The following is a 12,157-nucleotide window of genomic DNA, read 5'->3' as shown; positions in this document are numbered from 1 at the left end:
TGGCGAGGGGAGGACGATCATATGTGCCACTAGGTGAGACCAAATTGAGGACCACGATCTTGGATAAGAACTATTCCAAGATCAATGTTTTGATGGAGAAGATGAAGGCATGTTGGGTGGAGTCTAGATGCAACATAGTTGTGGATGGATGGACAGACATTAGCCATCGTCCAATCATCAACATCATGGTTACATTTGTAGAGGGCCCATACTTTCTTAAAGGAGTTGATTGTACAAGGCATCACAAAGATGTTGATTTTCAGCTTGAGGTCCTCAGGGAGGCTATTGAGGAGGTTGGGGCACAAAATGTGGTCCAAGTAGTGACATGTGTAGAGCTGCAAGGAAACTTATTGAGGTAGCCTACAAACATATTTGGTGGACTCCATGTTGTGTGCATGCCACAAACAATGTACTCAAGGACATGGGGAAGATTGATTAGATTAGAGGAGTGGTCACCGATGAAACAAATGTGCAGATTTTTATTTGCAACCACCACACTTCACATGCACTCTTCAAGACCTTCTCGAAGGAGTTGTCGAAGCCATTTGAGACCAAATATGCATCCTATTTCATTCTCTTGGAGAGAATGATTGTGTTGCAAGAGGCATTGCAACTCATGGTTATGATAGCAGAGTGGAATGGGTGAGCCGAGGCCAAGACAAAGCATGGGAGGAGGGTAAAGGAGATAGTGAAGAGTGACGTGTTTTGGAGTGATGCAAAATACAAAGTCTCCATCATTGCTCTAGTTTTCCAAGTCGTCGAATATGGGGATGGGGATGCACCTACCTGTTGACGTGTATTTTGTACACAATCATACACAGAATAAAATACCCAAGGGTACCTTATCCTCTCTTGAATAAAGCCTCTGATTGCTGAAGATGTCGCGAAAAAGGATCAATCAAGATGACTCCAAGGTTCTTTTATGTAGGGTCTCTACGTGTGGATAAGCACCAGTGGTCGTTGTGAATGCTGTTTCATCAAGGGGCCTTACGTCCTCCGAGCTGCAGGAACAAGATTGCCTAAAACTAACAAGTTCTCCAAAAAGATCAAAAGGTAGAGTTTGCAAGGGATAAATTCTAATCTAATCCTAAGAATGACCCAATGTAGGCTAGACTTGGTAAGATTCTACCAATTTCAATATTGCCATGAAATAACAACCCAACTGAAATTGATGCGATCTTCTAAGGTAACAAATGATTTTTCAATTCATCAAGGATCATAGACACTACCACAAAGGCACATATCCAAAGCTCAATGACGATTGAAGGTTTAAGCAATTCAAGTCTCTCCAGTTGACCACACAAGGCGTTCCTACAATCAGTAAGAAGCTAGTGGTTTGGAACGTGAATCTCACCAAAGGTCAAGCCCAACACTTAATCCTTCAAACTTAAATACTATTTTGACTGAGAATGATTCAAGAAAACAAACAACCATGAAGATAGCCACAAGAATTGCAATAAAACACCATAACTTCAATATTTTATTGATCTCAAAGCCAAAATAGACAACAATTGCTTGAAATTCTTTCTTCAAAACTCAATCTTGCTACAAAATAACTTTCTTCTCTCCAAAAGCTCTAATCTTCTAACTATTTCTTATTGCTAACTATTTCTAATGACAAAATGAAAATGAATGAGGGTATATATAGCATCCTCAATTACAATGAACGGCCCAGATCAAAAGAAGATCAACGGCTGAGATTCTGACACAGGGTTTTATTACAAAAGTTCCCCCTTTATTGAACAATATTAAATGCATAGCCAAATATTTAATTTGGCACAAAAATCTAGGAAACATAGACCAATGATAATTAAGGTGCCATGTTATCTATAACAACCTCTCTTCTAGAACTTTATTCCCTTTCCAATGCTCCTTTTTAGCATATGCAATGAATCTGGACACGATTCCTTCAATCTCAGCAATAGGAATCTCGGGAAGATTCCTCATTCGTTCCTCCAAGTGAATAATCTGATCAAAGGCCTTGAGAAGAGCTGCGTCCCATTCAGGTTCGAGTTCCTTGATTTTCTCAATCAGAAGCATAGTAGCAAACATTTGATCTCTTTGCTCATCTGTAATAACATTCTCATCTTTGCAAAAGATGATCCTGACTCTGTTTTCCAACTCCTGAAGATCCACATCTGTCTCAACTTCGATTCTTCTGCCAAGAATAGTACATAACACCCCAAACACCTTGTCCTGGATTGGATGGATGACCTCCTCCACTTGATTGCATTCGGCGCTGGTGTCCTCGAAAAGAACTTCCTTCATCTGGAGTAAAGTAGACCACTGGAGTAAATTATGAGCTCCTCCATCCATTATCTTTTCTTGTGCTAAGGTCTTCCTTGGTGTTTGCCTAATTACTTGAAGAACATGAATGATAACATCTTTAGTATGAGCAAAGGCGGCTACTGTTATCATTAAGTTGTGGATGATCTCAAGGACCTGGATAGCCCGATGAATGGTCTGCATCATTCTTGTTGCAAACTCAACGGCAACTGTATGGGATTTGTCAATCCAAGAGCTCATAAGCTGGACCAAGCTTTTAACTCTCTCTGCCTCACCAACTGATTCAAGGGGAAGTGCTTGCACAGGAGATACTGCTGGATCCTGACGTCCCAAAGGCTGACTGAGGTGGCTAAAGTAGCCTCTCCAAGCACTGACCTCTCTCTCAAGTTTTCTATTCTTTTCCATTTCTTCCTTAAGTTTATCTTTAAGTGCTTCAAATGAATCAGTTGCCTCATCCATTGCCTACTCGGTGGTGAGTGGACCAAGCTCAACGGTTTCTACATCATATTCTTCTACAAGGATTTCACCCTCGTACTTGTCCATTGCCGGTGTAGCTATCTGCAACTTCCTGGACCCTGTCTCATCTCTAATCATCTTGGACATTTTGGTGGCCTTTTTCTTTTCTGTTACTCCCTGAGAATTTCCAACAAGGCTATCTAAATCAATCACATTATCTTCGTCTTCGATCACAATCACCTTTGTTAGTCTCTCCTTCAACCAATCTGGAATGGCGGACCTTGTCTCTCTAACTTGTATTTCTTTAGGTAATGGCTCTTCTTTCCGGAGAGGAGATGTCGCTTCATCATCATTCTTGTCTTCATGTAGCTCATTGACCTGGGTTGATTGACTTGATGAACGTTGAGATGCCTGTCCTTCTTCATGTTTCTCATTCTGAACCATTGATTCCATAGATTCCTCCACTTCAAGTGTCCTCTTCTCTTGTCGAGAAGATGTGCCGGATGAGCGATCTCGATTGGCCTCTTGCTTCTTCTTGGAAGATTCTCTTTTCTCAGGTCTTTCCTTCCTCTTCGCACCTCTAGGATGAGGATTGCCTTCACTTACGCTTCTCGGGTGAGGATTGCCTTCGCTTGTGCTTCTGGGATGAGGATGGCCTTCACTTGCGCTTGCTCCTCCTTCTGCCGATCTTTCCTCCAAAGTAAAAGTCATAGGTATGCTCTGCTCTCTCAACTTTTAATGTTGCACATCAACCCATCTGCGAGTACAGGACAAAACTGGGGCCATCAAAGCTTTTAAGTCCACAACCTCAGGTTCATTCCAATCTATCTTTACTGCCTTGTCCTCTCTATCATAGGATGACTGGAGGTGCCTGCCACTGTCCTGAGCTTGATCGGCCACTCTGTAAACTTTGCATTTCCTGATGAAATCCAAAGGCAATCTGGAATGCATCTTTCTTTTCACTTCTAAATCATCTGAGAGATTCATCCAAAAGTCCTCTACCTGACATTCATGCTTGTATTTTCTACCAACTGTCTCTTCTATATACCCATAAGGATCAAAATTCTCCCTCAATGAAAAGAATGAAAATGAATATAAGGCCAACTCTCTTTCTGCATCATCTAAAGCTGGAGCATTAGGACATACCTCTACTGAATTTCCTAGTATGATAGGTACAGGGATTCCATTTCCATGCCTATGTCTGAATGCCTTCGCATAGGCCGCCAATTGCCTAGTCACCTCAAGTAACACTATTCTGTCTTTCGGATATCTTGGCAACATATATGGAGGTGAAGGACACCCATGAACTCTAATATATGTAAACTTCTGGAATTGGATAAACCAAGCACCATACCTCTTTACAAGCTCTTGTGCATCTTGAGATATCCGATTGTGAATCCCACCTTGCAATGTCCTGGTGATGTTCATCGTGAAGGTATCATTAACTAACTTGTAGTTACTTCCAGGTGGATGATGCAAATGAACATAAGATTCACAAACTCTGACTTCCCTGGGTCCTCTTCCAATCACTCCTCTGTGAGGTAGTCCTGCATATTCAAAACTCCTGATCAAGGCATATATGATGTATGAGCTCATGTGGAAGGACTTGGTAGCCTTCAGTCTTCTCAACTGCACGTCCAAGCAATGGCTAATGATTCTGGCCCAATGAATTGTTCATTTTCCTTGAACTATCACTTGGATGAAGAAGAACATCCACTTCTCAAAATAGAAGGCTTGAGGAGCCCCTGCAACTCGATTGAGTAAGGTTATCAAATCTCTGTACTCCTCCTGGAAGTCGATCCTATGTGGTGTGTTCGGAATCTTGCTCAGGCGAGGACGACTTTTGAGTAACCAATTCTTATTGATGATGCTTAAGCAGGTGTCTGGATCATCTTCGTACATGGATCTAGCTCCTTCCAAGCTTTTGTAAATCATATCTTTATGTTCTGGTAGATGAAGAGCTTCACTGATAGCCTCCTCTGAAAGATAAGCCAAAGTGTTTCCTTCCTTGGACACGATCGATCTTGACTGTGGGTTGTAATGGTGGGCACACTCGATCATCAGCTCATGGCACTGGATTGCTGGAGGGAAGCCGACCGCCTTGATAATGCCACTTTCAATTATTCTCCTTGCGACAGGTGATGGCTTTCCAATATAAGGGACCTCTCGAAACTTCTTCACACTGAAGTTTCCCAGGTTGGTATCTCCAATGTTACTCCATTTTGACACGATCTTGGTCTCCATTTCTTCATTCCTTTGATCTTCCTTCATGAGGGCTGGACGACTGGTGGATGCTCCTACCTTTGGGGTCGCCATCTTGACACCTACACAACATTTCATAATGAGTAATCTACCTTGGAACGTAGAAATATAGACTGGATTTAAGTTTTAAATTTAGGAAACTTCATGATAAGTCTTTGAATTATCATTTCCTAAATATGACGATGCAATTGGAAATTCAAAATTTCAAAATTTGAACAAGGGAGATCTTGCCATACCTCTCTTTGAGAACTAGCTCTAAAAAAAAACGATGCAAAATTTAAGAAATTCGCTAGGCAAAATGAAAATCGAAGTCCTCTAGCAAATGCGCCTCCCTCATCAACTTTACCACCCTTTGGGTCTTCAACGCCTTGAGGAAAACTTGCTCCACTTCTAACCTCGAACAAAGTTCGCACTCCTTCTTGGATTGAAATTCGCACTTCTTCTTGGATCAAAATTCGCACTTCTATTGCTTCTCCAAATCGCATTTAAATAAATGATTGAATGATGGATTAAAATGCTTCCAAAATACCTCCCTTATATAGGCGCTCACTATTGCAATTGCCCATAGGCCGACTTGGAAAATAGGCCAAAGAAATAAATAAAAATTAAATAAAAGGAGAGGCCGACTTTGGCAAAAACAACATTAAAATAATACCCCAAGCGCTCTCTTCTTGGATCAAAATTTAATAGTAATTAATTTAAATGCCTTTGCAATTAAAGATTCGATTTTTTAAAGGCTTAAATTAATTATTATTAGCCCATGCGTTCTTATTAAATGCCAATTTAATTAAAATATTTCAAAGTTTTAGCGAATTTAGCATTTAATGCAATTTGAAAAATATTGGCGCCTAAGCATGGGAGGAATACGGGACATCAACAACATCGCTCTGGTCCCTGGGTGAGGGACAGGAGCGCCCATGCATTTTAGCCTTGTATTTCTCGCTTTTTACGCTCAAAGTCTCTTCCTGGACGTCCAAAATAGCATTTTCTCTTGGAATCTTGAGTTTGATTTATTCCATCTTTGGAAGGAGTGTATCTTAAAACATTTTCGCCCTAGTCCCTTGGTGAGGGACAGGAGCGATCCCACCTTTTGTCCTTGGTCCTTGTCTTTTCCAATCGCCAATTCATGTTGCAGGGCAATCAATGATCTTCCTTGCTTGTTCTATACACGCCTAACTCGTTTCTCCAAGACAAAATGAGCTCTTCCAAGGATATTTGCCCTGGTCCTTCAGTGAAGGACAGGAGCGATTTTTATTTTTTTTAGCTTAAAATTGTCGATTCTTGAGGTTAATCCCTTGTTCACTATCTTCCTAAAGACATTTCTCACTTTGCATAATCTTGCCTTGACGTGGTTTTGGAAAGGAATGATTGATTCTATAGAAATCGCCCTGGTCCTCCAGTGAAGGACAAGAGCGATCTTTAGTCCATGGCACAAATCCTTAATCATATCAATATCTAATTATCTTCAAGGCGTAAAACGTCATTGCTTACTCCATTTTGAGTGTTGGAAACGAAAGTGGCATTTTAAAATTAGGCATACTTGAATATTTCGCTCTGGTCCCTTGGTGAGGGACAGGAGCGCCTTAGCCAATTTCATCAAGTTTTTGTGGTCTTTGCAACTTTGTTCTTCCTTGAAACATTCCAAATATCATCGCCATCATGCGCCTTGGCCTGGATTCAACCAAATTTGGAAGGGAAGACTTGATAATGCATTTTCGCCCTGGTCCCTGGGTGAGGGACAGGAGCGCCTTGGTCATTATAGGCTCCACTTGTGTTTTGCAATCTTTCAAAATTATCTTCAATGGAGCGATTATGCCTTCCTTTACTCATCTCAAACGTAAAACTTGCTTTTCCTTTGCCCAAAACTTGTCCCTTGAGAAAATCGCTCTGGTCCCTGGGTGAGGAACAGGAGCTTCCTTTAAAAATCGCCTTGGTCCCTTGGAGAGGGACAGGAGCGCCCACTGCAACTTGGATCGATTTTCTCCATTGTGGCCCATTCAAGTTATATTCAACGAGCAAAACATACTTCCTTTGTCCTCCTCAAATCGCGAAATCACTTAAATCTTGTGAGGATAATGCAAATTTGGAGTTCAAGCTCCGGTCCTTCAGTGAGGGACAGGAGCGCCTTTTGTCCTCAAGACCAAATCTTCACAATTTTCATCTCAAATTTCCTTTGCTGGGGAAGATACAATCCTTTTGCAATCCGTGAACGAGAGCCTAAGTCCAAAAAATGTCCAAGAAGGTGTGTTTGAAGAAAATCGCTCTGGTCCCTTGGAGAGGGACAGGAGCGAACTTGTCTTTCTAGGCCAAATCTTCAACCTTTCACTGCTTTTTGACTAAGTCAGGATATTCAATTACGTTCACTTCATCTTTCCTTGCGTCCTTGATGCTTTAGTTTGATCAACCAAGATCCAAAATGATCTAAATAAGCCATTTCGCCCTGGTCCTTCAGCGAAGGACAAGAGCGATTTTGCCTTAAACCTTAAAAACTTGTCATTTTTGAGTTTTCAAAATCTTCAAAATCTTCAATTCACGTTCGATCATATCCCCTGGCGACCCTGCACAAAATCATTGAAACAAGTCAATAACCAAGATGCATAAAATATCAATTTCGCCTTGGTCCCTGGGAGAGGGACAGGAGCAATTTTACCTCCATAAGCCAAAATATCCAAAATTTAGGTCTTCAGTCAATTCACAAGGCATAATTAGGTCATTTCTAAGGCCAGGAATCAAATATCAAGCTATCAAAAATTTGGTCAAAATTTACCCAGACAAAAATTGTTGCACAATTCCATCATTAAAATGCTAATACTTAGACAAAATTTGAATGTGCCCTCAAAACCCCTGACTGGACCTATCCTGAGACATACTTGACCTTCCTGACAAGCTCATCCTATTTCAAAATTTGCAACCCTCGGGAGGATGCTCAATAACCTTCAAAATTTGACTGGACTCGGCCTGAAAATATCCAATAGAGACCCCTAAGGCTTAACCCTAGTCCAGACGACTCACTCACTTATTCAAAACCCTAAAAGCAAAGAGAAAAACAGGCAAAACAAAAGCAAAAAGAGGGGGTCCCCATTTGCATGGGGCGATGTGTGAAATGGTCACAACACTACCCTTGGAGAGGTGTATGAGTGCATTGATTCTATGGTTGATCAGATGAGGGAAGTTGTGCGAGTGAAGGACCCCGCTTTAGCATTCAACAATGAGCACATTCGGCCACTCATTCAATGCAGATTGGACAAGCTCAACACTCCCTTGCATATGGTTGCCTATGCCTAGTAGAATTACACCAATTTAGGATGATGAGGTGAAGGTAGGGTTCTTTAGGTGCATTGATAAGATGTATAATGCTAAAAAAGGCCGACACAATTCGCACTTAGTGGACCAAATTTGCCACTCTTAGGGTTTATTCAAACGCAGCTAAGATGGATATAGCAACTATGGCACAGGAGGACCCACTTTTGTGGTGGAATTGTCATGGTCATAAATCTTTGACTACCACTCTAGCAATTCGTTTGCTATCTCAGGTTTCTAGTTCTTTAGTTGTTGAGAGGAACTGGTCTACATATAGTTTCATCCACTCTCTTAAGAGGAACAAACTTACCTCTAGGAGATCAGAGAAGTTTGTGGCTGTACATAGTACTTTGCGTCTCATTGACCACAAGACACTTCTTGTGTGCAAAGAGAGTCCAACGACACGATGGGATGTAGAGCTAGAGGAGCCATCACAAGTTGATGAGGATGCTACCGTTTCAGATGCAGAGCTGGTTAGTGTTAGTTTGGGGGATCTTGACCGTGAGGAGTCTAGTAGTTCAAGTGATGAGGAGTTTGCAGATGATGCCTCCCTTCACTATATTTTGACTTTTGTACTTATTTTGATATCATGCTAGTAATTGTAATGCTACTCATTGTCATGATGTAATCATCTTTATGATATTTTTGATATAATAGAAATCTCCAATTTGACAATTTCATTTGTCAAATTTTATTTAGTATTCAAGAAATCTTATTATTAATTTATTTAGTATTTGCAATTTTGCTATTTTATAATTTTACTGATTTGCGCCAGTTTCATTTGAAATTGCCTCAACCAATTCACTGTTCATACATCTTGCTTATACTGAGTTGAAACACTCCACAGTAGTTGGAAAACTCTCACCTGCAACTGGGTCATTAGCAAATTATAGGCTTCAATTCCACCATGTGTAGTTGCGCAATAGGAACTCAATCCAGAAATCCACATAAGCATGCTCTATTGACAAGAATTTTGAATTTGAGAAACTTGCAGCCCACAAGGGTCTTCCCAGTGATTTGATCTAAGAATTCATACGAAAAAGAAGTCTGCCAAGTTTTTCTTAGGGGATTTCCATGGCTTCCTCACCTTTAAAGACACTGAAGTTTTATATGTTCAAGATTTTAGTCAATCACTTTATGGCATAAAGTTTTTATTGGTGGGATTCAGAATGTCTATCAAGTTACAGCTTTGAATTGATCAAGTCATATTTTGATCCAATTTACTTAATGTTAAGATTGTGTCTTTTGGTGCAAGTTCTGCATGTCAATATTACACTTGCTTTTAATAATGGTTGTTAAGCTTGACCTTTATAATCTTTTTATAATAAAAACAGTTCTAATTCAAATTTTATTAATAGTTTGAACAATCTACTTATTTGATGTGAATAAATCAAGATTGTATCTGTTGCATAACTTATCTCTAATAATAGTATATGTATAACTGGTGCCTAATATCATACAATATCCTTCCAGCCATCTGCAGAAGCTCCAGCTGGCTATATAGCTTTATCATCTCAGGAGCCTGGGAATGAGGAAGAAGCTGCCTTGCCTGGAACAGGTGGAGTTGTTCAAGGTGTAACAGATCGAAGTGGGCCTAGCAATTCAAAGTCTTTTCTGCCAGTTCATTCTAGTTTTTCACTTTCTCTATCAAGCTTAAGTGGGGAAAGCAGTGCTGCTGACTATCATGATTGTGGTTTATCACCGCTGTTTCTGAAGGGAGAGCCTCTGTGGGGGCCTTCAAATTCAGATTCTGTAGTTTCACAGGCTAGGGACAATGCAATGATGAGATACAAGGAGAAAAAGAAGTCACGGATGTATGTCACTTTTTAAGCTCTTTCTACTGAGGTTTACCTGAATCGGTTTAAATTTGTAGGTGTCATTGCACACAAATTACAGCCTATGAGATTCAAACATCTCAAGAAAAGACTGCAATTAACTACACTTGTCTGGTCTGTTTTTTCTTTGAAAACAGGTTTGAGAAAAAAATACGCTATGCGTCTCGCAAAACTAGAGCGGATTCAAGAAAGCGTGTGAAAGGTCGCTTTGTGAAGGCAGGTGAAGCTTATGATTATGATCCTCTAGCCATGACCAGAAGCTATTAAAATATTAAAAAATTCAAGTATCTGTAATTTGCTCCACTATTTGCGTGTGTCAATTTCTCAGTTGGCAACAATACAAGTCTTTATCCATTGGTTGCAACATACTTGACCTTGCTTATGCATATGAAGTTGAACTACTTTATTCAGTCTCAAATAACCTGCCATTCTAAGAATGGTTGGGGTGTCCCAGATCCAGTGAGTGAATCATGCTTGCTTCTGTTTCTTTATGTATATTGCATTTACACCTAAATTATAATAGATAACCATCGTATATTGGGTTTGGAACAGGTAATTGATGGCATGAAAGAAACTGCGTTGCATTTTGAATATGTCCTTGTATATTGCAGTGACAGAAATATGATGTTCATTTCCTTGACCATGAATTCATTTGATATAGTCTCAGGTTCATTAAAGATTAAAACAATATGCTAGTGTACAAGTATTAGATATTTGGAAATGATGAAGCTTGTATTTAAGAAGTATTAGTCCAAAACCATGTCACTAAATATTTTGTATCAAATAGAGCTTCCTCTCAAAAGCTTGACAAGTTAAAATGATTACTTTACCTAAAGCAAAAGTGAAAGTTGAGGTTCATTTTCATTCACGTTTCTTTGAGAAAATGCTTTGTCTTTTGGCATGTATCATGAGTAGTCCAAGTGATAACCTATCATGTGCTAGTTTGCCAACTTCAGTCCAAAGAATAAGTTGATAATTATATCTATCACTATAAAAGATTGAATCCAATGTAGCAATATAGTGTAATCTGATTCTGTTGATTATTTTTTTACAGTTCAGAATGCCCAGCAAAGCCCAAAGTGGTATTTGTTTTCATAGTGTTTCAGATATACATTATGTAAAGTGCATCACTTTTTGCTAATAGGAAGAACTTACCAGGTGCCAGGTTTGACAAACTTTAGTTAGTAATGATTCCAACAGATGGTCTAAAAAGAACCGAGGTATCACACTTATTAGCAAGAATTTTATACTCATCTTTATGTTGGATCCGTGCTAGTCATAATGCATTAACTTAGAACTACCCAAATCCATAGGGTTACTCCAAGTGTCACATCAGCATAATTTTAAGTCTACATGACCCAAATTCATTCACTTTGTGAAATTTCTACCATTTTGGACTGTTCCTTGAGAATTGAAACTTTCAGAAATGTTTTTCTAGGAATCAGTGATGAGAAATAGCTCTACAGTTTATTCTTACCTAAAAACTTCAACTTTAATGATTCCTGTTCATCTTGTAGAAAATTGTTTACTGTAGTCAATTCTCTGATGCATTGACCATGTCTTGCAGTAAATCTGGTACCCGTTCATTTTAAAAAGTTCATCTGCATACACTCAATATTACGCAGTCTTAAGATAAATGGTGCTGGCTGAAGTCTGGATTATGATTGATCATGAGTGAGTAATAATTATCAATATTCCAATCAACATGACATGTTAGAATTCACACATACTTGTGTAATACAAGTTATATGTTCAAACTATGATGTCATGGTTCAAGAAATAAATACCATGTATTACAAAAAATATAACTCAAAATGATTATCAAGATATTTGATACTAGAAAAGAGCGGAAGTCAACTTAAATAAGAATACAAAATGCTTTAGCCAAATAGGACAAGAGTGACAATTAACATGATATAAGACTTACCACTAATAAAGAATATTCTTAATGTCTATCCTGAAGACTAAATTGATCATTATATACTAAATATTAGAATAATTCTTTAAGGCCCTCCCTT

General features: G+C 39.2%; 1 protein-coding gene across 18 annotated transcripts in view; it reads left to right on the top strand.

The window, feature by feature from the left end:
* The window catches only part of LOC131054254 (zinc finger protein CONSTANS-LIKE 10), a 46,390-nt gene extending 35,393 nt beyond the window's left edge, over window positions 1-10,997 (top strand). For 17 of the 18 annotated variants that reach the window (XM_059216270.1, XM_059216315.1, XM_059216293.1 and 14 more), the window contains 2 exons: window positions 9,778-10,118; window positions 10,277-10,690. In XM_059216270.1, the coding sequence (XP_059072253.1) occupies window positions 9,778-10,118; window positions 10,277-10,406 (471 nt within the window). In that variant the 3' untranslated portion in view covers window positions 10,407-10,690. The other variant, XR_009107972.2, reaches the window with a different exon arrangement.
* The last annotated feature ends 1,160 nt before the right edge of the window (window positions 10,998-12,157 follow it).

The sequence above is a fragment of the Cryptomeria japonica genome, chromosome 2, assembly GCF_030272615.1.
Source record: "Cryptomeria japonica chromosome 2, Sugi_1.0, whole genome shotgun sequence".
Lineage (NCBI taxonomy): Eukaryota > Viridiplantae > Streptophyta > Pinopsida > Cupressales > Cupressaceae > Cryptomeria > Cryptomeria japonica.
This window is presented reverse-complemented; position numbering and strand designations above follow the sequence as displayed.